General features: G+C 40.0%; 1 protein-coding gene across 1 annotated transcript in view; it reads left to right on the top strand.

The window, feature by feature from the left end:
* Positions 1–24,619, top strand: part of Sin3A (SIN3 transcription regulator family member A) — a 70,661-nt gene extending 46,042 nt beyond the window's left edge. The window contains exons 19-30 of the mRNA XM_028302548.1: positions 133–306; positions 3,084–3,188; positions 4,113–4,311; positions 5,599–5,766; positions 6,720–6,814; positions 8,302–8,398; positions 9,164–9,276; positions 14,833–15,001; positions 15,916–16,097; positions 18,027–18,167; positions 18,808–18,921; positions 24,114–24,619. Of these exons, the coding sequence (XP_028158349.1) occupies positions 133–306; positions 3,084–3,188; positions 4,113–4,311; positions 5,599–5,766; positions 6,720–6,814; positions 8,302–8,398; positions 9,164–9,276; positions 14,833–15,001; positions 15,916–16,097; positions 18,027–18,167; positions 18,808–18,921; positions 24,114–24,500 (1,944 nt within the window). The 3' untranslated portion in view covers positions 24,501–24,619. The remainder of the gene's footprint in view (positions 1–132; positions 307–3,083; positions 3,189–4,112; positions 4,312–5,598; positions 5,767–6,719; positions 6,815–8,301; positions 8,399–9,163; positions 9,277–14,832; positions 15,002–15,915; positions 16,098–18,026; positions 18,168–18,807; positions 18,922–24,113) is intronic.
* The last annotated feature ends 1,142 nt before the right edge of the window (positions 24,620–25,761 follow it).

Genomic DNA, 25,761 nt, shown 5'->3' with positions numbered 1-25,761 from the left:
ATTATCTGCTCGGCGACCGGTCTTTAGGTTATTTTATTAAAAAATTCATAGTTACAACATGGCATTCTTAAGGAGGTTTATTTTAAGGTGACATGCTGTCGTTACAAAACTAAAACCTTAACTTTTTTCCAGCTGGACGTGGTAATCGAAACCAACGCAGCCACCATTCGCGTATTAGAAGGCGTTCAGAAGAAGCTCGCTCGGATGAGCGCAGACGACGCGGCCAGACACCGTCTGGACGACTGCCTCGGTGGACACTCGCCCACCATCCACCAGAGGGCGTTACGGCGCATATACGGCGATAAGGTGGTACGGGCGTGACGCTACTAGCCACACTACACACCATAACACACTACGATACACCCCGTGTATACTTGTCACAACATACACCCCGTGTATACTTGTCACAGTGACGCTACTAGCCACACTACACACTACAATACACCCCGTGTATACTAGTCACAGTGACGCTACAAGCCACACTACACAACATAATGTCGCTATAGACTCGACGTGTATACAAGTCACACTACACTCTACAATACACCCCGTGTATACTTGTCACAACACTACGATACACCCCGTGTATACTTATCACAACACTACAATACACCCCGTGTATACTTGTCACAACACTACAATACACCCCGTGTATACTTGTCACAACACAATACACCCCGTGTATACTTGTCACAACACTACAATACACCCCGTGTATACTTGTCACAACATACACCCCGTGTATACTTGTCACAACATACACCCCGTGTATACTTGTCACAGTGACGCTACTAACCACACTACACACTACAATACACCCCGTGTATACTAGTCACAGTGACGCTACAAGCCACACTACACAACATAATGTCGCTATAGACTCGACGTGTATAAAAGTCACACTACACTCTACAATACACCCCGTGTATACTTGTCACAACACTACGATACACCCCGTGTATACTTATCACAACACTACAATACACCCCGTGTATACTTGTCACAACACTACAATACACCCCGTGTATACTTGTCACATTACACCCCGTGTATACTAGTCACTACACACCATGTAAAACGATACACATCGTGTATATTATTCACACTACGAAACACCCTTACACTAGTAGAACTTTTATCGCCAAGTTCACTTTTAAAAAATATACACACATTTAAAATGTTATCCACACTTTACATGCACACTAACGTTATACGTAGATTTGAACAGCATATGCATGCACGCTTCCATGATGCATCACTGTCTATCCTACACTCGGTCGATGTGGCAAGTGTTACGCTTTTTATGCTTTATTTTATGTTGTTAATTTACTTTTAATCACCCTATAGTGCGACTGAGATTTTTGAGACGGCGGATTTTTGACAACTAAACCCCTGAATTACAAAATTTGATTTTAGTTCTATAGTCTGGTCTGTGAGCACGTAGAATTTGTCCAATGACCCCAAGCTACCCATCCTTATCGCTCGCGCGTAATTATGTTGCTGTCGCGCTCGCACACTCACTGCGGGCGCCCGTCGCACAGTCGCGACAGCAATATAATTACGCGCGAGCGATAAGGATGGGTAGCTTGGGGTCATTGGACAAAATTCTACGTGCTCGCAGACCAGACTATAGAAAAATCCGTTGGCTCTAACATCTTGGTCGACCTATAGGTACAGTGTGCCACAGATCCAGCTACCCATTTTCGTGTTTTCTCTCGCTCTCATCAAATGGCTATTCTTTGCGATAGAACGAGACGACATGTCCGGAAATGGGTAGCTGAAACTGTGGCCCATAGTACTTGAACTTTTTTACAGGTGAATTAATTATTTTGGCTATGTGGCTAGCTACAGTCTATAAACCATAGATAGCAGGTTCGAATCCTGTCATATGTCGATAGTTTCTGGCCCCCGATTTAAATGTATATTTTATAGCAACCCTTTTTTAAACTAAAGCATGACTAAAAAAGGTCAAAGCATCTTTTAGTTTGTTTTTTACATTCCTTTTTAAGTTGCAATCCCTTCCTAATTTCTTTTGTAGTAAATAGACTGCTATAGATAATAAAATAAGCGTTCACGTGCACAGTTCAAGTATACTTTACTTTGAATTATTAATTTGATTTAACTGAATAAACTGCACGCAGGAAGATTTAATGAATGCTACTGACAACGCTGCTCTTGTAGCGGAGTTTTGGGCTGACACTGTGTAGGTTTGTTGTCGACACGACACGAAGAATTAACATTAATATGTAGACTATGAGTCAGACCGTCATGTTATTACGAAATGTAGACAGTTCAAGGACAAATTATGATTTTATTTCTTGTAGATATTGCTGTTTAAAGTCCGGTTTTTTACAAACTGACGTGAATATTGCGTCTTTTCTATTGAGTTATTTCACTTGTAAAGATCATAATGTTGTGTATGTATCGATTTATAAATATCGATGACCCTGACAGGTGAAAACACACTTGGCCGCGAGATAGAACGCCATGAGCCGAGAGCCTTCTAAAGTATCAGTGTGTTGTGTACCTATGATTGATGGCTTGATTTGGCAAATTATGGTATTGGTGAATAAGTTGGTTTCAGACTATTTGTATTTAATACCCAATTTGTGATTGAGTATGTGTATGAATCTAACATATCAGCACTGGATTTATATCTTACTAGCTTTTCGCCCCCGGCTTTGAAATTTCGTCTTTCAAAAACCGTGATGAAAACTATCCTATGTCCTATCCCGGGACTCAAACTATCTCTATGCTAAATTTCATCAAAATGGTTTTGCCGTGAAAGCGACACAGACAGACAGAGTTACTTCGCATTTATAATATTAGTAGGGATTTGGTGCATTAAAGACGTCTTGTGATTGACGTCTGTCATTCTAGCCCTGACCTACAGATCATTGGCCGCGACACAGATAGTAAAAAACTTAGTTACAGTTAACAATGTCGGTCGGACAATTTTTTATAACTGTAAATTCAAAACTACACACTTTTTCTGTATCTTATACCCATGTAATGTTACATTGAACTGTGCAAGTGAGCCTTGAGCCTTTCAAATATAATAACCTGTGCGTCGTTTGTCGCAGGCGGTGGATATCATAGCGGGGCTGAAGAAGAACCCTGTGGTAGCTGTGCCGGTGGTGCTTAGGCGGCTGAAGGCTAAGGAGGAGGAATGGAGGGAGGCTCAGAAGGTAAGCTGGCTGATATCACCCTTTGTGGTTCATGGGTTCAGCATTTGGGGGTCTTCGAACATAAGCTTCCTCTTCAACCTTCTATAAATCCTTTCATCCACGATTCTTTCTAAATCGTGTGTTGAAATAACTAAGGTCACTTACGACTTACCTTAAACTGAATTTGCTGCCTTAAGCGTCTGATACGGTCCCATCTTTATTAACGGGAATATTCCCACTTCTCGTTCCCACCGCTGCAACTCCTGTGTAGCCAGGATCTACAGCTTGATCGCCAATAAAACCCAACCAGTGAAGGTCAAGTTTGTCCCGGGGGAAAAAAACTGTTATTAGACCCGCAACGAATTTAATTATAAGAACATATTTATTTATTTATTTATATGGCATACCAACAACATAATATATTATACTCTTATGATTAACATTTATGAACATAACATTTCTGATATAATATGTCACTTAAGGGTAAGCACAACATTCAGACGGAGATTTAAAACGAATACAAAAGCGACTCGCTAAACCAAAAAAAAAAAAAAAAATAATAACAAGAAAAAAAGCGTGCCCTACATCGCAGAACTTAAGTGCTTATGCAATTTATCTTTAAATTTAGGGTGCTTATCGTAAAATACATCTAAATCCCGAACCTTGCTCTGTAGTGTGTTGTAGTCATTAAGGAGTCTGTACATAGGAGATTGACGACCCAAATTGGTTTTCGTAGCCGGTATCTTGAAAATCTTGGTGATTATGTGTCTAGGATATCTGTATGGTATGGAGAGGCAGATACGCTGAAGGAGACTGCTACACCTCACCTGACCATTCAAAAGTTTGTGCAACATAGGAGGACTTCGAAGTTAATCGACTTCGAAATTCTTAATTAGTTTAAAAATCCCACTTATATGTCTCAATTTAATCAACATCTTTCCACAGGGCTTCAACAAGCAATGGCGCGAGCAAAACGAGAAATACTACCTGAAGTCGCTCGACCATCAAGGCATCAACTTCAAGCAGAACGACCTCAAAGCGATGCGCTCTAAGACGCTATTCAACGAGCTAGAGAGCGCTTACGCCGCGCGTCGTCCGGGCCCACATCTAAGTTTGGATTATGCTGTGCGAGGAAGACATGAGGGTAAGAATAATAATACCAAAGTAAATACAAATGAGTAGGTCATCTTCATAGAAACGCACCGAGCGCGGTTTGTATGTGAGCGCGCCAATACGTATGCGGCGCGCACGCACACACTGACAAATTTTAGCGTGGATTAGCGCGCAAACATACAAACCGCGCTCGGTGCGTTTCTATGAAGATGACCTACATTTGTATTTACTCTGTCAATACTCAATATTTTATTGCATCCATTATGTACTCAAAATTAGAATATTATGGGCCTACTCACGGCAATTAGGAGAGGAGGACCACCCTAGACCAACCGAAAAATGTAGACATGTACTTACATGATAATAACACCCACACCAAAACTAAAGAGCGTGTTTTGTCCTACACAATCAACAAAAACATGTCAACATTCAACAAAATTGTCTACACAAAACATTGTTTCACTACGTACTTGTTTTCTACTGGGCATAAAAATCAGAATAGCTAGGGACTGGAATTTGTTGGCTGCTGCTCTTTCCCGAACACTAATCCGGGCCTTTTCAAGGCAAGAGTGAATAGGCAATTACAGGGCAGATATGTACCATCCTAGACTGCATCTCCCTTACATCGTGTGATTGCGGTCAAATACCTCCCTTGTACCTGTTAAAAATCAAACACACATCCAAAAATCAATGATGAAAACACATGCGATGTGCAAACAGAACGAACACTGTTGATACACGCATGCTGCCTTCCTACTGACATTATTTTATTACCCCCTACCATCCCCACTCACTTTTACCACTACCACAGAATAATAATAAGTACTACGTACAGAAGTTTTACTTCGCGAAGGTATTTAAAAAAATGTATGCTCAATGTCATTAACAATATGGTGTAATTTAGCTTGTCTCAAGAGTCAAGCACCATTTTGTTGACAAACGTCAGTGATCGGCACTGCGCCGAAGCTATAGGGCTGACTTCGGTAAAATGATGTGACGTGAGGTGGAAATACATGAATTATCATGAATAATATTAACTACTTATTTACCTCTCAGTGTCTTGAGGCAACTTAAAAAAGTACATTCTGTGTTTTTATTATTATTTAGGCAGTTAAATACTGCACAGTATTTAGTACACCATTTTCTTTATTTTCTTCCATCATACACAAGAATACGCGTGCGTGAGTCAATGTTCGCTCGTATGTGAGGCCTTGTCGAATAGTATCCTGTAGGTGGGCCATCGTGCGTGTTTTGTTTTCGATGTAAACTCGCGGAGATGAACAGGCCTGCCACTAATAACCTCCGTTCTTCTTCACAGCAATAAAAATCCTCCGAGACTGTACGGAGTTACTCATACACCACGCCAGAAGGCAGACGGCGATTCAGAAGGCAGAGAAGAGAAGAATCAAGCAGTTGTTACGACAGTTCTTGCCGGATCTGTTCGCGCATCCTAGACAGCCGTTGAGCGACGATGAAAGGGATGAGGGTATGTACTGAATTATTCTTGGAATACCTGTTTTTTCTGCGCCATCTAATCCCAAACTAAGCAGAGCTTGTACTATTGTTATAAACATACTTAAATACTTTTTTCTTGTAAATACATAGTAAAGATAGAAGATGAAACTTGCTTCGTCATCATCATCAGCCACAGGACGTCCACTGCTGAACATAGGCCTCCCCCAATGCTTTCCATGTTACCCGGTTGGTAGCGGCCTGCGTCCAGCGCCTTCCTGCTACCTTTATGATGTCGTCGGTCCACCTTGAGGGTGGACGTCTCACGTTGCGTTTTCCGGTACTCGGCCTCCACTCCAGAACCTTGCTGCCCCATCGGCCGTCAGTTCTGCGTACTATGTGCCCTGCCCATTGCCACTTCAGCTTGCTAGTCCGTCGGGCTATGTCAGCGAGTGTATTGAATAAATACTTGGAAAAGCCAAATCTTGGAAAGTCCAAAACAAATACTTGCATATTTTACGTTGTCTCGAGTCTTAAAATAAGTAAAGGTTACTATGGATATGGATATGATTGTGTACTGACTTAATAACACTTTAATGCCCGTTTTCACGGTCACACAAGTGACCCCTATGGTAACATATAACAGGAGTTTTGTTGTCATAGGTGTCACTTAAAAATTAGGGATTGATGGTGAAAACGGGCATTTGAGTCCCAAATACAAAACTTGGATATTTTAAGTATCCACTTAAGCATGCTCAGGCGAATGATAAGCTTGACCAAATAAATACAAGGCTTTACTTTTAAAACTATAATAAGGTGACAATGATGTAAACACATGCGATGTGCAATTCACTGAATGCCAGTGTTGATATAAGCATGCTGCCTTCCTACTGATGTCTCCAAAACATAATACAAAGCTACAAAATAGCAATACTTATCTTTGTGTGTAAAAATGTCAATTTTTACTAATATCTTATTTTGTTACAGAGGAAAAAATCGACCCGCCAAGCCCGGGCAGTCCCGCTGAGCCTGCCGACGAAAAAACCAACAACGGGTCGAATGTCAAGCAAGAGAAGCAAGAGGTAAATGCTAGTTTAGAATTACTGTTATAGGTCTGGCACTCAGTCAGTGCCTGAGGTTTGGAAGCGGCATGGGAGGGGTGACATTGACATATTATGACGTGACGGAGCACACAAATCTTTTTTTTTATCCACAACGAGGAAGCTCTTGGCCTGTATCTCACCTGATGGTAAGTGACGATCAGGCCGAAGGTGGAAGCGAGCTTCACCCTGAATCCTCAACCACGGAGGAACTGGCTATCTTACCTCTAACTGCCGGAACACAACAATGCTGTTAAAATTCTTTTTATGGCGACAGACTTAGGTAAGATGGTGGTAGCTAGCCAGGCGGACTTAGAACAAGCCCTACCACCAACCAAACCGAACAGAAGATCTGCCCCCACTGGGAATCGATACCGGGACCTCTGCGTATGAAGCAGGTGGTCTTATTACTAGACCACAGAGACGGTTAACCGTCAGTTCTGTGACGTTTGACCGTCACAAAAACCTCCCGTGCCGCTATAGATGACCCACGCTGAACTGTCCCACCAAACTCAATGACAGGGGGGCGCTACCATCGTTCAACTATATGGTTTCCAACATGGCAAAAATCAGAACCAGCGATCCGGTATTGACGGTGGCGCCCCACTGTCAATGTCATCGATAGGACAGTCCAGTATTTTGGAACTATATCATACCTTAGACACTGACTTAGTTAAAACCTATAGTTTAGAATTGCTGTTAAAGTGTTAAGTGTACATGAGACTATGATGATAACACATGCGATGTGCAAACCACAGAATATCCGTGTTGATATACGCATGCTGCCTTCCTACTGATGTCTCTTTGTCTTAGTTTTCTACAGCTTAATTTTCACGTTAAATTAGACAAAAACAAGTTTTCAACTTGCTGTACCCGCTAAACCAATCTATTTATACGCATACGAAAGACATAGAAATAGATTTGTTTACTAAATAAACGTGACATAATGTATCGTACGAAATGTAGCTCTAAAACAAGGAATAGAAATGATAAAAATTAAATTCCTTTTAGAAGTTTTTTCCAGTCCATACCTACCATAGGGTGATCGCTATAGTATTTAGCCAATACATAGTTATTGGCCAACTTGCCTAAAATGAAAAGAAACAAGCCTAATGGAAGTTATTAAGAGAGTAAAAGACACAAATATTTTTTCTGAGCAATATGCAGTCCAATGTAGTAAATATTTTTGTCTTTTACTTATTAACAATCCAATATGCCAATAACTGTATAGGCTCATTACTATAGCAATCACCCTACATAGAATTTAGCTAATTTGTTATAAAAATGCTGTGAGGGTGGAAAGCAATGGTTGTAAGGCATCGCTCCCCGTGCCCAGGATATGAAGTTAGGACGGAAACTAACTCTCTAGTGATTGTAGAACTATACAACCTTAATGTAAAGTGCTTTACTATATTTATACATTAAAATTCTTAAAGAACTACAATAATTTGTAATTAATTTGTCAACAGTCATCAGAATCGGATGCCGCATCAGACAAGAGCAGCAGAAACAACAAGAATGACAAAGAAAACAAACCTAAGAACAACAACAATACAGACAGTAAAGGTAAACATTTTTTATACATTTAAGCTAACATAAGCATTTATTTAGTTGGCCTCTTCCAACCGGTGCAGCTCCCTTTAAGCCATCCAGAGAAAGCCTAAAAAAAGCTATCTCTGTCACTCATGTCTGTTATGAGAGAGGGTTGAATGACCCCCAAATACTAACGATGTTTCAGAAAATATCTCAGCTTACGACATTTTATTCTTGCTATTTGATTGTTGTCGAATGTCGTTTTCGAAATTATTTTTATGTACAGTTTGAATTGAACCTGCGACATCATATCTAAACTTTGATCGTAGTAAATAAAATTAATTATGTAACTCGTCATTTATTTAGTACATTACGAGACTATGATGTAAACACATGCCATGTGCAATTCACTGAATGTCAGTGTTGATATACGCATGCTGCCTTCCTACTGATGTCTCTTCATTTCATACTATAATAAATCGATTACAAATATGTACTTCCATTTCTAGGAGATACAGAATGTGCACTAGGCAAAAAGCGCACTTTTCCATTCTAATATTATGCAAACTCTTCAGCAATTACATTTGTATAAAAAGTGCGCATTTTGTGAAGTGCATATTCTGATTGGGGGAGGCCTATGTTCGGCAGCAAACGTCCTATGGCTGAAATGATGATGATATTCTCTGTCGGACCCGTTGCAAACACTCCATTTGTAGAGATGCTCCAAACAAATTAACAACTTTTTCGTTTGTTTTCTATGATGTTTATTAAATTTTTAACATATCAATCCATTTTCAGAGCCAGTGAGTGCAACAAACAGCGTGAAACGGAGCAGCAGCAACGAAGACACGTCCATAAAGAACGATATCAAGCAGGAAAGCGATCTGGACTACAGAGATCACCCGCCAAATGTAAGTTTGTGCTTTTATTGAATGTAAAATATATTTTTGATTGTAATCTGTAAAAAAAATTGGAGATTAACATACCCATTTTGATGTTTTTATAGCATGTTACCTTAAAGATAAACTATTTTTGTTTTAAAAATAATTTGTCAGTAGTTATTCTGTGTTATGGTGTTTCTAAATGTAAATATAAATGTCTTTCATTGGTGTGAGTAATCTCATTCTCCGTGGCCTATGTAAACCAAATATTGGGTTAAAAAATAAGCTTTTTTTGGTTCATCAACTTGTTACGTGAACCAATCATAAAACTAAGCCTGTTGCAAATGTTACTTTGTCTATAGGCATTGCTATCTTGTGGAGGTGTAAAAAAGCAGTTATGTCTTTATGATGTTGTTTATTATTCCTTTAAGGCTTGGTATTTCTTCTAAAGTAGGTATTTCGCGCTGTCAAAATCTGCGCGCGCAATTCTTCGCCGAAAACAGCGCGTCAAAGAGCTCCCGCCACAATTTCCAGCTACACAGTATAGAAATACGCAGTTGGTTAGGGTAGGTTGACTTCCTTCCCTTCAAGCGTCACACTCACAACACTTTCTAATAGAAATCATATCCAAGTGGTACAAATTAATACACCTTTCAGACTTTTTGGGAATATATTCTAGAATCGAATAAATATAAAATATAACTGCAGAAGTAAACACTGTTCAAAGTGGCCGTGGCGTCGCCCGACCTTCTGGAAGTTCTGCGCCGGCTTAAAGAATTTCAAGATTACGTCACCCGACCTATCGGTAGACCCTTGGGAGCTTGAGCGATTGGAATTTTTTTTTATGATAAGTTACTCTTAGTAGCGATTATTTAGAGCTTGGATAATAAATTTAATTATACACTCGCGAGCAAAAGTATGGAATCACTTACATGAAGTTGTTTCCACGCGATCTTGTGTACTAACCAATTTGTTAGTAACAAAAAAGTAGCACCATGTTAAAGATTAAACTTTTAACTTTAAATTGATACCAAATTTATTTAAATCACACCGGTATTTAAAAAGATATCCCGGCTGATGTGAAGAAGTAAGAAAAAAGACATGTACCAACTGTTTGATACGTCGCGAGTTGCGGCCTATTTACCCCCTATAAAAGCACGTGTTTTCGGATTTTTGCGTTCACACGTTGATCCATACACATCTCGGCTTCTTTTGACACTTTACCTGGGATTCTACACCTACAGAAGCAGCACAAATCGTTGCACTGTTGCAAGAAGGGCTCAGCCAGCGGGCTGTCGCACGTCAGCTCCACATAAGCCAGTCCTGAGTTTCGAAAGTTTTAAGACGCTTTTGGGAGACTGGTGGCTTTATCCCGAGACCAAGTTCTGAACAGCGCCGGTGCACATCGCAGAGGGATGACCGTTTTTTCATGTCAACCTCTCTATGAAATCGTCATTTGACTGGCATCGACGTCCAGCAAGAGCTCAGAAATGTTCGTAGGATAGCTGTTAGCGAGTGGACAGTTCGTCTAAGATATGAGCAATTAAATTTGACTACAAAAAGGCCTGCCACAGGCTGAAAACTGACGGCAGGTCACCGACAAGCACGCTTTCAATCAGCTCGCACTCGGAATGCGAGTAATGGAGGCGAGTTTTGTTTTCCGATGAATGCAGACTGTTTTTGCAGTGCAGCAGTCGAAGAGGTCGGGTCTATAGACGGCCTGGGGAGCGATTTGTGCAGTGCTGGTTCGCTAAAACATTGGCTTATGGGGGTGGCTTGCTCGACTTCCCATCGAGATGTGTAGGAGCAAATTGAAAGCGTGCTTATCGGTGACCTGCCGTCAATTTCAAGCCTCTGGCAGGCCTTTTTGGAGTCAAATTCTATTGTTTATATCTTAGACGAACTGTCCACTTGCTAACAGCTATCCTAAGAACATTTCTGAGCTCTTGCTGGACGTCGATACCAGGCAAATGACGATTTCGTAGAGAAGTTGACATGAAAAAACGGTTTTCCCTCTGCGATGTGCACCGGCAATGTTCAGAACTTGGTCTCGGGATAAAGCCACAAGTCTCCCGAAAGCGTCTTAAAACTTTCGAAACCCAGGACTGGCTTATGTCGAGCTGACGTGCGACAGCCCGCTGGTTGAGCCCTTCTTGCAATAGTGCAACGATTTGTGCTGCTTCTGAAGGTGTAGAATCCCAGGTAAAGTGTCAAAAGAAGCGGAGATGTGTATGGATCAACGTGTGAAAGCAAAAATCCGAAAACACGTGCTTTTATGGGGGGTAAATAGGCCGCAACTCGCGACGTTATCAAACAGTTGATACATGTCTTTTTCCTTACTTCTTCACATTAGCCGGGATATCTTTTTAAATACTGGTGTGATTTAAATGAATTTGGTATCAATTTAAAGTTAAAAGTTTAATCTTTAACATGGTGCTACTTTTTTTGTTACTAACAAGTTGGTTAGTACACAAGATCGCGTGGAAACAACTTCATGTAAGTGATTCCATACATTTGCTCGCAAGTGTAGTTGTTGCAATTCACGAAGCTTTGCATGTGGTTAATAACATTAATCAGTATAGGTACGCATCAATTTTGTTCAGTCTCTTTGTTTATTAATAAATAAAAATATCATACTTAAATTGCAGAAACATATTTGTTTGTATTGGTCTGGGTGTTTTCTTTCTATAATATGTATGACGAATGTACGGGGTTCTGTACCTATCGAAAATTGCTATAAGCATCACACGCGGTTACCTGCGTACCTCTGTGCACTCATGAGAGTTTAAGCAGAGGTCCCTAGAGTTTGACTTTGAGCTTTGTTTATAGTCATTACGAAGCAGACTAATGGGAAACTGCACTGTCTTGAATTCGAAAGGGTAATTTGACGGTGTTTGGGGAATTCTAGGAATAAATACAGAGTCTCCTCATTGAGATTGAGACATTTCAATTTGAGATTTCACTTGACATTGAACACAATCTGAAATGGAGTTTTCAAACACTTGTAAAAATAAAAAGTTATTAAATCAAAGGCACTAAGTAGTATTGATATCAACTTCGAAGAAAATGACTGCCAAAATTAATTTCTACCCGTTCCACACGTCTTTCATGAATTATATTAAGGTATTGTTAAACTAAATTTCAAGTAGATTGAACCAAGGAATCACTTTGTCCCATACAAACTTTGCCCCCTTTTTTCACCCCCTTCATTTCATGACCCCATTTCGGAAAATCTTTTCTTATGAGATGCCTACGTCATAAAAAGAACACACCTTCCAACTTTCAGGTCTCTACGATATCCGTCAGTCATTTAGGACAAAGCATTTTTATTAGTTGTTCAAAACTCTATCGTTCCAGGTATGTCATTGACAGGAGGGCGCTACTATCTTAATGGGTTATTCATTAGTCCACTTGACATTTCAGAATCGTTTGACTTTAGATACCTAAGCGATTTGATATTCGGAGTCTTTTAATGAAATCAAGTTCTGAAATAACTTGAGGTGTTGTACCCGATCAAGCTTTTCATTGCAGGACAGTTAAATAGTTTTATTATTAGTTTCTTCTCTAAGTCTTAATTTGTCAGAGTAGGTAAAGGCTCCATGAGAGCAAAATTTAGCTTTATAATAGTTTTTAATTTTTTTCTTGAAATATTTGACGCCTTGTAATCTCTTGTAATCTCTCGTTAATATAGGTCCACACAAATAAAGAATGTTTGACTTCGACTTTAATAATTATGCTCTTACATAATTATAAATAAACTAGCTTTCCGCCCGCCGCTTCGCCCGCGTGGAATTTTTTGGTTTTTATATAACTTATTACACTCAGATATAATGTGGCTTTCTATTGGTGAAAGATTTTTTAAAATCAGTTCAGTAGATCCCGAGATTACCCCTTACAATTTAACAAATATACAAACACACAAACTTTACCTCTTTATAATATTAGATTATAGATAGGTAATTTGAAACCCTATTTTGTTTTATTCTTTTTTTTATTTTAAATATTTCACGATCCAAACTAATATTTACTGTAAGTAAATGCTAAATAGTAAATATTAGTTTGGATTGTGAAATATCCTACTAATATTATAAAGGCGAAAGTTTGGATGTCTGGATGTCATGATGTCTGGATGTTTGTTACTCTTTCACGCAAAAACTACTGAACGGATTTTGTTGAAACTTTACAGTATTATTGTTTATAACCCAGATTAACATTATGACGATATGTGGCAAATAAATTTCAATAAATAAATAAGACGTGTCTAAAAGCGCCATCTATCGTCATTGGTTAAAATCTACAGCACTGGACAAACTACGGTATGACGTTCGTAAATATTCATTCGGGGGAAACCGTGAAACGCCATCTATCAACATGGGTAAAATGAGGTAAAACATCATATCTAACGGGGGTAAAACGAGGTCCACGCGAACGAAGTCGCGGGCGGCCGCTAGTTTATAATAGGTAGCTTTCCCTCCGCAACCTTATTGGTATTCCATGTATGTGTCTTTTAACTGAGTTCTGTTAAACATTTCATGTAAAATTTGTCCAATTATAACTCTATTTACATCTGCATCTGTAAGCAAGGATTCATGTTCTCCAGCCCAGATGCCGAGTAAACAGAATCGTCTTTCAGTGACGTGCAGCTGCCCCTATATTTGACCCACTGACCTAATTTTTTATTATTTATTTGTGTCAGTGTGCTCTTCTAAAGAGTGAAGACGATTGTATGTAGGTACTATTAAAATGTAATTTTAACTCATTGGTTTTGTCTCATATTTGAGGAATGTATCATGAGTAGAGTCTTAGTTTAAAAGGATGCCAACGATTTAAATTTCAATAGGTAGACAAAATTCAGAATTCTTAATTATCAAAAATTTTAGCTTTCTCCAGTAACACTGGTATTATTATACTGTGACTCATCAAAGTCATCATTGTCAAAAATATTGACAAATCGAGAACTGTCACGGCCAAAAAACTGGCACGCGTCCGTCCTCCGTAAGCGCCACCGCGCGACTGATTGAGATTGTCCAAGCCGTCATGGGCGATTTTTTCCACATTTTTTAACATAGTAACTAAATAAGACGCAATATAAAAATTTCATCCGTTAAAAGCCCTCAAGTTATTTCTGAACTTTAGTTTAGTAAAAGATTCAGAATCTCAAATCGCTTATTTTAAAAATAAAACCATTATTAGAAAACGAATAGAGGTAACTTTGGGAATTTATTCTATCGAGTCAACTTCATCAAATCGTGTTTCCATCCGTTAATAGCCCTAGAAAATATCCTCAACTATGCCCAAAAAAAATCTTAGCCTTTTATTTTACTGTTTAGTACCTCAAAAATGAAAAATGAAAACCTCATTTTCGCCATTTTCTCTGTTACCCGGCCTTAAGAAGTTGTTTATTGCCTTCAAGGTTCAAAACCTTGCTCTTACTGGCTCTCCTACAATCACTGGGTCATAGACCTTTTTGTTTCATACCACTGTTGCACACTGTGATGACTTGTAAATCTAACCTTTATTGACACAAATAAATACTTTCTATTCAATTGTTTTATATCTGTATAATAACCACACTGTTGGTCCCAGGAGGCGCGCTTCGTCTGCACATCATCATGGTACCTATTCCTGCGGCTCCACGCAGCAGTGTGCCAGCGACTGGCCGGAGCCCTACGGACTGCCTCGGCCTTGGCGGACGCAGAGCGCCGCGCCGCCAGGCACCCTAGTGTGGCTACGGCGTTGCGGCTCAAGCCTAACAGTGAGTAGTGAATTGTGATTGCGTTAAGATTGTTATATTAGTGCTAGGTGGGTGTGACCAGGGATGAGCGCCGCGCATCTAGGCATAGGCTAACTGTAAGTTATTAAGACTTTTGTGTTACACATTCCCGTTTTGTGATTGCGTTAAGAATGTTACATTGACGTTACGTGCGTGCACCGTGCATCTAGGTATCTAGAGTCGCCATGGCGTAAATGCTGAAACGGCAGTAACACGAATAGTGATAGCGTTAAGACTATTTGTTTGCCGTCTTCGCGCTGGGGAATGATGAAGTATTGTGGTTGCGTAAGAATGTTAAACCACGCGCGTTCACAACGGTATTCAAATCTATGAAGAGTAGTAGGCATACACAATATTTGTAATATCTCGTGCATGCGATACCCCACGTAAATATTATTATGACCAACATTTTATCACAACTTGTTCTGTTAGAAATACTAGAAGACAATGATGTAAACACATGCGATGTGCAAATAACTGAATATCAGTGTTGATATACGCATGCTGCCTTCCTACTGATGTTTTCTAGTCTTAGGCTTAGTTGCACCACCTAATTTTACTTTAACGATAGCCGGTTTTTTTATTAGTTTGACAGATTTTTGACATTTGTTGAAGTTAAAGTGTTGCAACCCAGCCTAATGAGGGTTTTCGCGTATGAAAGATCCGCTAGATGGCGGGACTGACTGCTGCGTGATAGGTGGATTTTGACATATCTGTCAAATACTGTCAATGTCATGTCAAAAATAACCAATCATGCAGCATTTGGACCTCGCGTCTACGCGACGTCTATCTGGCGGATATACGCGAAAACCCTCATTGATAGATCTAGTATAAAGTGTCACAATTGCAATTTTACCTTCCTATATCTTTACTTACCTACGTCCAATCTTCCACAGACCTACCAGCGGACGTGACCTCCCCAGCGGACTATTACAACGCACTCCTGGAGCTGGTCAAAGGAGTGTTAGATGGCAATACCGAGCCGGCGGCCTACGAAGACGCCGCAAGGGAAATGTTGGGCATCAAAGCCTATCCTGCGTATACGCTGGATAAGCTGGTGTCTATCGCTGTTAGGCAGGTTAGTAGATTGATGTCTGTTTTCACTATCAATACCTTATTTTTCGATCCGCAGGAGAACCAAAGTAACCGACATAGCTCGCAGAATTGCTAAAATCTAGTGGCAGTGGGCGGGGCACATAGCTCGTAGAGACGATGGCCGTTGGGGCAGGAAAGTTCTCGAGTGGCGACCACGGGCTGGAAGACGTAGCGTGGGCAGGCCTCCTACTAGGTGGACCGACGATCTGGTAAAGGTCGCGGGAAGAGCCTGGATGCGGGCAGCGCAGGACCGTGCATTGTGGAAAACCTTGGGAGGAGGCCTTTGTCCAGCAGTGGACGTCATTTGGCTGAAACGAACGAACCTAATTTTTAAGTGACACCTATGGTAACATACATGAATTTTGATTACATAGGGGTCACTTAAAAATTTGGGATTGATGGTGAAAACAGGCATAAGGATCCTATTTTCCATAATCAAGCCCAATCCAAATCCGTCCGACATTTCATTATGTTTTTGGTAGAAATATCAACGGTTTTCGATGTTTATACATTTTCATATTGTTTGTAAGACTATTTCAAGCAATATAAAAGTGTAAATGCATCGAAAATTATAGATATTTGATCGAAAACAGAATTTGACAGTCGAAGGACGAATTTTGATTGAGAATTGATATAGCAACCCAACCTTAGAATATCGATTTGAAGATCGCGACAGTTGTAGTCAACTGTAAATTTTTTACTGTATTTACTTTGATTAATTAAAAAAATAATCAAATATCCGATAATCCAATTCTGCTATTGCTAAATGGCTCTTGGTTTAAATTGCTATGCTTTACAATAAAATACATAATTTATTTATTTATTAATAATGAAGATAATGATGTAAACACATGCGATGTGCAATTCACTGAATGCCAGTGTTGATATACGCATGCTGCCTTCCTACTGACGTCTTCATAGTAACACCTAGGAGTATTAATTTTATTTCTAACAGAATTATGACTCAGGAAAAAAGATCATTTTTTCTACTAGCGCAGTCGGTTATTCCTCGAAACTGGTGGATAAAATCACACCAAAATGTCAATGCCAGATTTTGTATGGAAGGGTGGCGCCTTTTTTTCGCGCGGCCATCGACCAAACCTAGTCATCAAACTTCTAACGCTCGTAACTCAGTTCAGATTGAGTTTACAGGTATACATGTTAAAATAGTAAGTTTGGTTTATTATACTATTTTGTAATATAACAGAAGAAACACTTTTTTGGATTACAATCTAGATTTATTGTTGGTTGTAAATGTACCTTGTTGATTCTTCTCTGTATGTGTTTTTTGTACAAATAAAATAAATATAAAAACAAAGTTTGGTAGAAGGCCGCGCCAAAAAAGGCGCCAATTTCCAGCATTGTCTTTTGTAGAAGCGTTTTTAAAGCTTATTTGCAGGAAATGATATACAGGGTGTTAGGTAAATGGGTATATGAGCCGACACTAGCCCATGTTAACATAGGCATATAAATGGTATGGTGAAGTCAGAAATTTGATATTATCATTTTAATTTTTTTAATTTTCATACAAAATATTTTTTATAAAATCCGATTTGTATGAAAATTAAAATAATTAAAATTAAGATATCAATTTTCTGACTTCACCATACCATTTATGGTGAACATGGGCTAGTGTCGGCTCATATACCCATTTACCTAACACCCTGTATAGTTCCAAAATACTGAACTGTCCTATGCATGACATTGACAGTGGGGCGCCACCGTCAATCCCGGATCGCTAGTTCCGATTTTTGCCATGTTGGAAACCATATAGTTGAACGATGGTAGCGCCCTCCTGTCATTGAGTTTGGTGGGACAGTTCAGCGTGGGTCATCTATACCTTTACGACTTAAATTTGCTTGTTTATTTGTATGACTTAGAAGGTAATAATAACCGAGCTATATCCTTTCAGCTGCAGCACTGTGTGTCGGAGCCGTGGTCAGTGCGCGCCGCTGAGCTGTGCGCCCGGGACGGCATGCGCGGGCCGCTGGGCTACGTGCGCCGAGCTGCCAGATATCTGCGACACGACCACAACGCGTTCCTTGTTAAAGTCGTGAGTATATTTGTGATGTTTACTAGAGCAAGATTTAGTAGCAAATATTCGCTAGATGCCGCAAAAAAAAACTAGGGCCCGAGGTCCTTACTACTGTTGCAAACCCTGAGTTATGCAAAGACCCAGTGAGTATACTATAGTCTGGTCTGCGAGCACGTAGAATTTTGTCCAATGACCCCAAGCTACCCATCCTTATCGCTCGCGCGTAATTATGTTGCTGTCGCGCTCGCACACTCACTGCGGGCGCCGGTCGCACAGTCGCGAAGTACGAGTAGGCCAAGTCCTCTTTTTGCCTCTGGTAAATTATAGAGAATCCATCCAAGAACGACGTCCATTGCTAAACAGAGGCCTTCCCGAAGGATTTGCACAATGACCGGGCCTGTACTACCCGTATCCAGTGAAGCTCTGTCTATGAAGTGGTCCTATCCTTTTGAAAAGATACAAAGACGAGCAGGTAAAGACGTGGGTATGAACGGTTCAAGCGGAAGCGCCAACTCGACATAAAGGATTGACTCGCAGCGCCCCTCTTTACTTTCTACGGTGCACCAGGGCACCACGGCGCATACTTTGGGAACCCCTGGTATGGAGAATAATTTTAAAAGGTTCCCTAACATACTAACAATACCATTCTCTTCCACAGTACGGCGGCGACGAGTGCCGAGTGACGTTCGAGCTGCTAGAAGCGCCGGGCGAGGGCCGCCGATCGCCGTCACAACACAATAACGACGCCAGCCGACTTTCGCCTACCAACCAGGTACGTTAACTACGTATTTATTATACTTAGTTATATGTGTCAGCGTTGGTATGAATTTTGAGACTTGTGAAGAAATTAAAAAATAAATGTATCTACACTCGCGAGCAAAAGTATGGAATCACTTACATGAAGTTGTTTCCACGCGATCTTGTGTACTAACGAATTTGTTAGTAACAAAAAAAGTATCACCATTTTCAAGATTAAACTTTTGACTTTAAATTGATACCAAATTCATTTAAATCACACCAGTATTTAAAAAGATATCCCGGCTGATGTGAAGAAGTAAGAAAAAAGACATGTACCAACTGTTTGATACGTCGCGAGTTGCGGCCTATTTACCCCTATAAAAGCACGTGTTTTCGGATTTTTGCGTTCACAGGTTGATCCATACACATCTCGGCTTCTTTTGACACTTTACCTGGGATTCTACACCTACAGAAGCAGCACAAATCGTTGCACTGTTGCAAGAAGGGCTCAGCCAGCGGGCTGTCGCACGTCAGCTCCACATAAGTCAGTCCTGGGTTTCGAAAGTTTTAAGACGCTTTTGGGAGACTGGTGGCTTTATCCCGAGACCAAGTTCTCAACAGCGCCGGTGCACATCGCAGAGGGATGACCGTTTTTTCATGTCAACCTCTCTATGAAATCGTCATTTGACTGGTATCGACGTCCAGCAAGAGCTCAGAAATGTTCGTAGGATAGCTGTTAGCGAGTGGACAGTTCGTCTAAGATATGAGCAATAAAATTTTACTCCAAAAAGGCCTGCCACAGGCTGGAAACTGACGGCAGGTCACCGACAAGCACGCTTTCAATTAGGTCGCACTCGGAAGGCGAGTAATGGAGGCGAGTTTTGTTCTCCGATGAATGCAGAATGTTTTTGCTGTGCAGCAGTCGAAGAGGTCGGGTCAATAGACGGCCTAGGGAGCGATTTGTGCAGTGCTGGTTCGCTAAAACATTGGCTTATGGGGGTGGCTTGCTCGACTTCCGATCGAGATGTGTAGGAGCAAATTGAAAGCGTACTTATCGGTGACCTGCCGTCAGTTTCAAGCCTGTGGCAGGCCTTTTTGGAGTCAAATTCTGTTGTTTATATCTTAGACAAACTGTCCACTTGCTAACAGCTATCCTACGAACATTTCTGAGCTCTTGCTGGACGTCGATACCAGTCAAATGACGATTTCGTAGAGAAGTTGACATGAAAAAACGGTTTTCCCTCTGCGATGTGCACCGGCAATGTTCAGAACTTGGTCTCGGGATAAAGCCACCGGTATCCTGAAAGCGTCTTCAAACTTTCGAAACTCAGGACTGGCTTATGTGGAGCTGACGTGCGACAGCCCGCTGGCTGAGCCCTTCTTGCAAAAATGCAACAATTTGTGCTGCTTCTGAAGGTGTAGAATCCCAGGTAAAGTGTCAAAAGAAGCGGAGATGTGTATGGATCAACGTGTGAAAGCAAAAATCTGAAAACACTTGCTTTTATGGGGAATAAATAGGCCGCAACTCGCGACGTATCAAACAGTTGATACATGTCTTTTTCCTTACTTCTTCACATCAGCCGGGATATTTTTTTAAATACTGGTGTGATTTAAATGAATTTGGTATCAATTTAAAGTTAAAAGTTTAATCTTTAAAATGGTGCTACTTTTTTTGTTACTAACAAATTGGTTAGTACACAAGATCGCGTGGAAACAACTTCATGTAAGTGATTCCATACTTTTGCTCGCAAGTGTATATAAATAAAAATGAATTGATGTTCGTTAGTCTGATTAAAACTCGAGAACGGCTGGGCCGATTGAGCTGATTTTGGTTTTAAAATGTTTGTCGTAGTCCAGGGTAGGTCTAAACGGTGAGCAAATAAGGAAAAATTGCGATGGCTTATTTATTGCCTTTAAGGCGGAACAGAGTTCGCCGGGTCAGCTAGTAAAAAATAAAATTCATTTATTTCAGGCCAGGGCCCATAAAATTTCAATAATAATTGCATTAAATAAATTAAATAATTAAAATCATATTAAGGGCCTCGTTTACCATCTCATAAAACTAACGGGATTCACAAACGATGCTTACTTATGTGAAGCAGCAAATAGAACGCACGGCGTTGAATAGAGCTATGATTGGTTCGTGTGTGACCCTGTGCGTCCACGCGCACTGTGAGACCTCATAATATATATTTTATTATTGCAAGTAGGCTTTAAAAAGCAATTTTACAAGTCCCAGTATTAACCCTACCACTGCTTCGGCGCAATAAATGGGTCAGTGCACAGTGCTGAGAAGAAGCAGCACAAGACATTCTGTACATTATGGATTCTAGAAACACTTCTTTTTAAACACAGTAACTTTTTCATTGACTGTAATATTACAGTGTCAATAAATTGATTTGGTAAATACTTGACGTCATTAGTTTCTGTTTGTTGTACAAAGTAGGAGAATGTAGTTTTGACAGCTCATAAAAAAGAATCAACATTGAAACCAAACTATAGTAATTTTGATGATTTTACCACCAGTTGACTGATCCATGCTTTATTTCAAAGAAGCCATTTACTCTCTCGAAAAGATGTATGGTAGATCAGTATGATAAAATATATTTGCAAAGCAAAAGCAATATCAAAACATTATAATTTGTATCATAAAATAATCTACAACTCAAAATTCATTCCAATGTCATTGACCTTATGTTTACATAATTTATACATTTAATAAGACTAATATAAGTATTAGATAATAAGAAATACCTTGATTAGATTGTTTTGAATACAATTTGATATTTATAAAACCCATGTGATATGTTTCTATAAATATATTTTTTCTATTGTTTGTGCGGGAAAAAATGGTAGGACGAATTTCATTATTAAATATTTGAATTTTGTTTTGAATTTGATTTGAAAGGTAATTTGAGGGTTGATTTTGTTTGATTTTAAATACAATATTCTTGACTATAAAAGACTTATTGTACTCATTTTACTGTCTATTGTTGAGTTTGTTATTAGGTAGTCGTATAGTTTGCGATACGAATATTGAGCTTTGCATTTGTCTATATGTAAAAATAATACTGTCTGTGTGTCGCCAAGTTTACCTAATTTCTTATGAGTTATATTTACTGAATACGGAAACGCCATAAGCGTAGGTAATGAACCTAGAAACAAATCTTTTTTTTTTTTTTTTTTTTTTTTTTNGTTATATAATTCCTTCGCACATTCTCCGAAGTGTAGCCTGTAGAAAACCGTTAGAGAAGCAACTTTACGGCGGTGGTCAAGTTCCTGGAGCGACGCTTCAACAAGGGTCGGGCTGTCGATTAGTCTCCTGGCACGCCTTTCCACCGAATCCAAAGCAGCCAAATATTTCTTGGCAGAGCCGTCCCAGAGGTGGCAGCAGTATTCCATGCAAGGTCGGATCTGTGCTTTATATAACTGCAGCCTTTGCTTATTGGAGAAGTACTGCCTTGCCCTCGAGAGGATACCAAGTTTTTTGGCAGCAGTTTTCGCTATGGATTCGATGTACTCGCCAAAGTTCAACTTGCTGGACATTTCGATACCCAAAAGTTGGAGTCGCTCGGTGATTTTAACAGGCACACCTCGGAATGTTGGAGCCAGACGAAATGGACTTCGTTTGGCGGAGAACAGACACGCCTGTGTTTTGGACGCGTTAAATTGGACCAGATTGGCATCGCCCCAATCAGAGACATCCTGAAGGGCCAAATTTAAGCGTTCGATAAGGGACTCGCGACAAGACTCGACCTCACTCCCGCTGGCTTTTGCGGTGGAAAGATATTTGGCTGTCACTGTTGTGTCATCTGCATACCCAAAGGTACCGGGTTTGAGCAGATCATTGATGTGCATCTTGAGAATACATCTCTGATTATGATATTTTTACTATAACTTTCGTGAGTCAAATGTGACTCATAGATTGTGTCTCCTTTGTGAGCAGCTAATTAATTTTATTAATGATATTTATTATTAATTTTATTAATTAGCTTTTATTTGTATTACTAGCTTTCCGCCCGCGGCTTCGCCCGCGTGGAATTTTGTCTTTATCGCGCGCGTCTCTGTTTCAAAAACCGGGATAAAAACTATCCTATGTCCTTTCCTGGGACTCAAACTATCTCTATGCCAAATTTCATCAAAATCGGTTCAGTGGTTTAGGCGTGAAAGCAAGACAGACAGACAGAGTTACTTTCGCATTTATAATATTAGTATACAGGGTGTTAGGTAAATGGGTATATAAGCCGACACTAGCCCATGTTAACATGGGCATATAAATGGTATGGTGAAGTCAGAAATTTGATATCATCATTTTAATTTTTTAAATTTTCATAAAAATAAATTTTATAAAATCCGATTTGTATGAAAAATAAAATAATTAAAATGAAGATATCAATTTTCTGACTTCGCCATATCATTTATATGACCATGTTAACATGGGCTAGTGTCGGCTCATATACCCATTTACCTAACACCCTGTAGATTAGAAATGGTCATATTTAAAAAACACTAAATAATGTATCAAAACAAATGCAAAGTTCCTATTTCGTTGAACCTATGCCTATTTATTCCTTGCGTCTTCGATGTTTTGATTTCATCCGATTTCTGATTCTGCTCCTATGTTATTAGAAATTAGCTCGGCAACTTTGCTTTGCATAGCTACAAATTTACAAAAAAATACTTATACAAACTTACAACTGGACATGAATCATAATATGTGATTCATAGTAGTAAATGTATTAAAAAATCAAGTCTAAGTATGTAATTAGTAGAATGAAATGCATGCGCATATTGTAGTAATACATGGTGTTAGGTAAATGGGTATATGAGCCGACACTAGCCCATGTTAACATGGGCATATAAATGGTATAGTGAAGTCAGAAGTTTGATATCATCATTTAAATTTTCATACAAAATAAATTGTATAAAATCAGATTTGTATGAAAATTAAAATAATTAAAATGAAGATATCAATTTTCTGACTTCACCGTACCATTTATAAGCCCATGTTAACATGGGCTAGTGTCGGCTCATATACCCATTTACCTAACACCCTGTATAAAGTAAAAACTTGGCATGAATCGTATTCGATGTGTATGACTAAATAATTGTAATTAAAATAAAGTTGCGCTTAAAAATGCATGCGTACAATTTGCAGTTACAAGCAAAGTCGCCGAGCTTCTCCCGTTTGGTGCGCTCCTATCAATGCGTCCGTTTTCTGTTTAGCGTCGAGCGACGGCGGCTGGCAACACTGGTGTCGCTCGAGCGTGCGCCTGGTCGCTATACGCGGAGAGATTCGCACGAGCCGACGCGCCGCCCGCTCGCACGAACAAACCAGTGTTTCTAGTGCGAAACGCGCGGAAATGCGGCGGCTACGTTCTAAACGTGGCACCAGGCAGTGCACCGCCTCACTCGCACCACCAGCGCCGGAAGCCGCCGCGTCTTCACGACCATTCGGAATGCCAGCTGAGCAGCGACTTGAGGCTGCTATCCTTCCGGCCGCTAAGGCTCTACCGGCCCGGCGCGCTGGCCGGTGCACGCGCCACGCACGCGGCCTTGCACGACGCGCGCCGACGCAAGCTCGCGCTGTGGCCGAGCGTGCACGTGCGCTGACTTGCATCTCAAACACGCTGGTGTTATAAACGCGGTACATACTATACACCACTAAATTTTTATCACCGAAAAAATTTTAACAGGTTATGTAGAAACGTGTGGAATATTCAAAGCAAAAGAAAAAGAAATGGTTTTCATGAAGTTAATTTTTTTATTAAATTTTCGTTAGTCCGTATTTTACGCGTCACAGCTGGGTCACTCCGCTGCTCGCTAGAGTAGTCGTACGCGCTCGCATATTGCCCCGATCAGTCTGTCTGTCTCGCTCACGCCTCGACCACGCTTCCAGTGTTATTATTACATACTTAGCTAACTTAGACCAGTTTTAATTCTAATAAGTGTTACATTATCGTACTTAAATAGTGCTAGCGACGCGTGTGTCAATAAATTACCAATTTTAGGAGGATATTTTGAGTCACTTTATTTTACTCTTTTTTTTGCACAAATGGGATCAGTATCAATAACTCATTACCCAGAATTTTTTTTTTCGGTGATTAAAATTTAGTGGTGTATAAACACTCCACACAGTTGGACCCAGAACACACAGTGAAACGCAACTGCAACTTCTAGTTACTTTTGAGTTGCATCTCAGTTTCTGCCATAGCGTCAATTGAGAGACCACACATGACGCGGCCAGTTTGAAACCGGTTTGAAACGCGTTGCAAATCAGTCGTATTGAAACCGCCGTGTAGAAAACTCGCGTTGCGTTTCATTCATCGGATTTGGCTTTTTTTGTACAAAATAGCTGACGACGAACAAAAAAACATTACATTTGTGTAAAAAGTTACTCTCGCTCTCGAAGAACTAATTTTACAGACGTCTGTTCTCAAAGAAAACCGAAATGATTGTGGTTGCAGCGTGTGTGGAAAATGGTTGAAACTGGTTTCAAAAGGGTTTCGTTGCAGTTGCGTTTCTCCGTGTGTTCTGGGCCTTTTGGTCATGAATCACATGTGATCCACGGCTCCGTTGCACGTCTAACGTGATCAGCTTGCGATCTTTACAAATTGTTTTGTTATATGAGGCACAGAAAGGCCCGTTTGGACTGATAATCCAGATTTTCGTATTAAATAGTATCGCACCAAATGTTTAAATTATTTTGATTTCAAGCCTCTTTAGCTGTAACCACTATACATAACACAAAAGCAGTGCAGAACTTAGACCGTAGCTCAGAAACTACATTTTTGTAGATGCTAGCCCAAAGTATCTGTTGTTTGAAATTATACAGTATTTTTGATCTTCAAACAAAACATAAAATAATGTGTAA

This window comes from Ostrinia furnacalis, unplaced genomic scaffold, assembly GCF_004193835.3.
Source record: "Ostrinia furnacalis isolate ACB-3 unplaced genomic scaffold, ASM419383v2 OfSCF1132, whole genome shotgun sequence".
NCBI classification, from domain to species: domain Eukaryota; kingdom Metazoa; phylum Arthropoda; class Insecta; order Lepidoptera; family Crambidae; genus Ostrinia; species Ostrinia furnacalis.
This window is presented reverse-complemented; position numbering and strand designations above follow the sequence as displayed.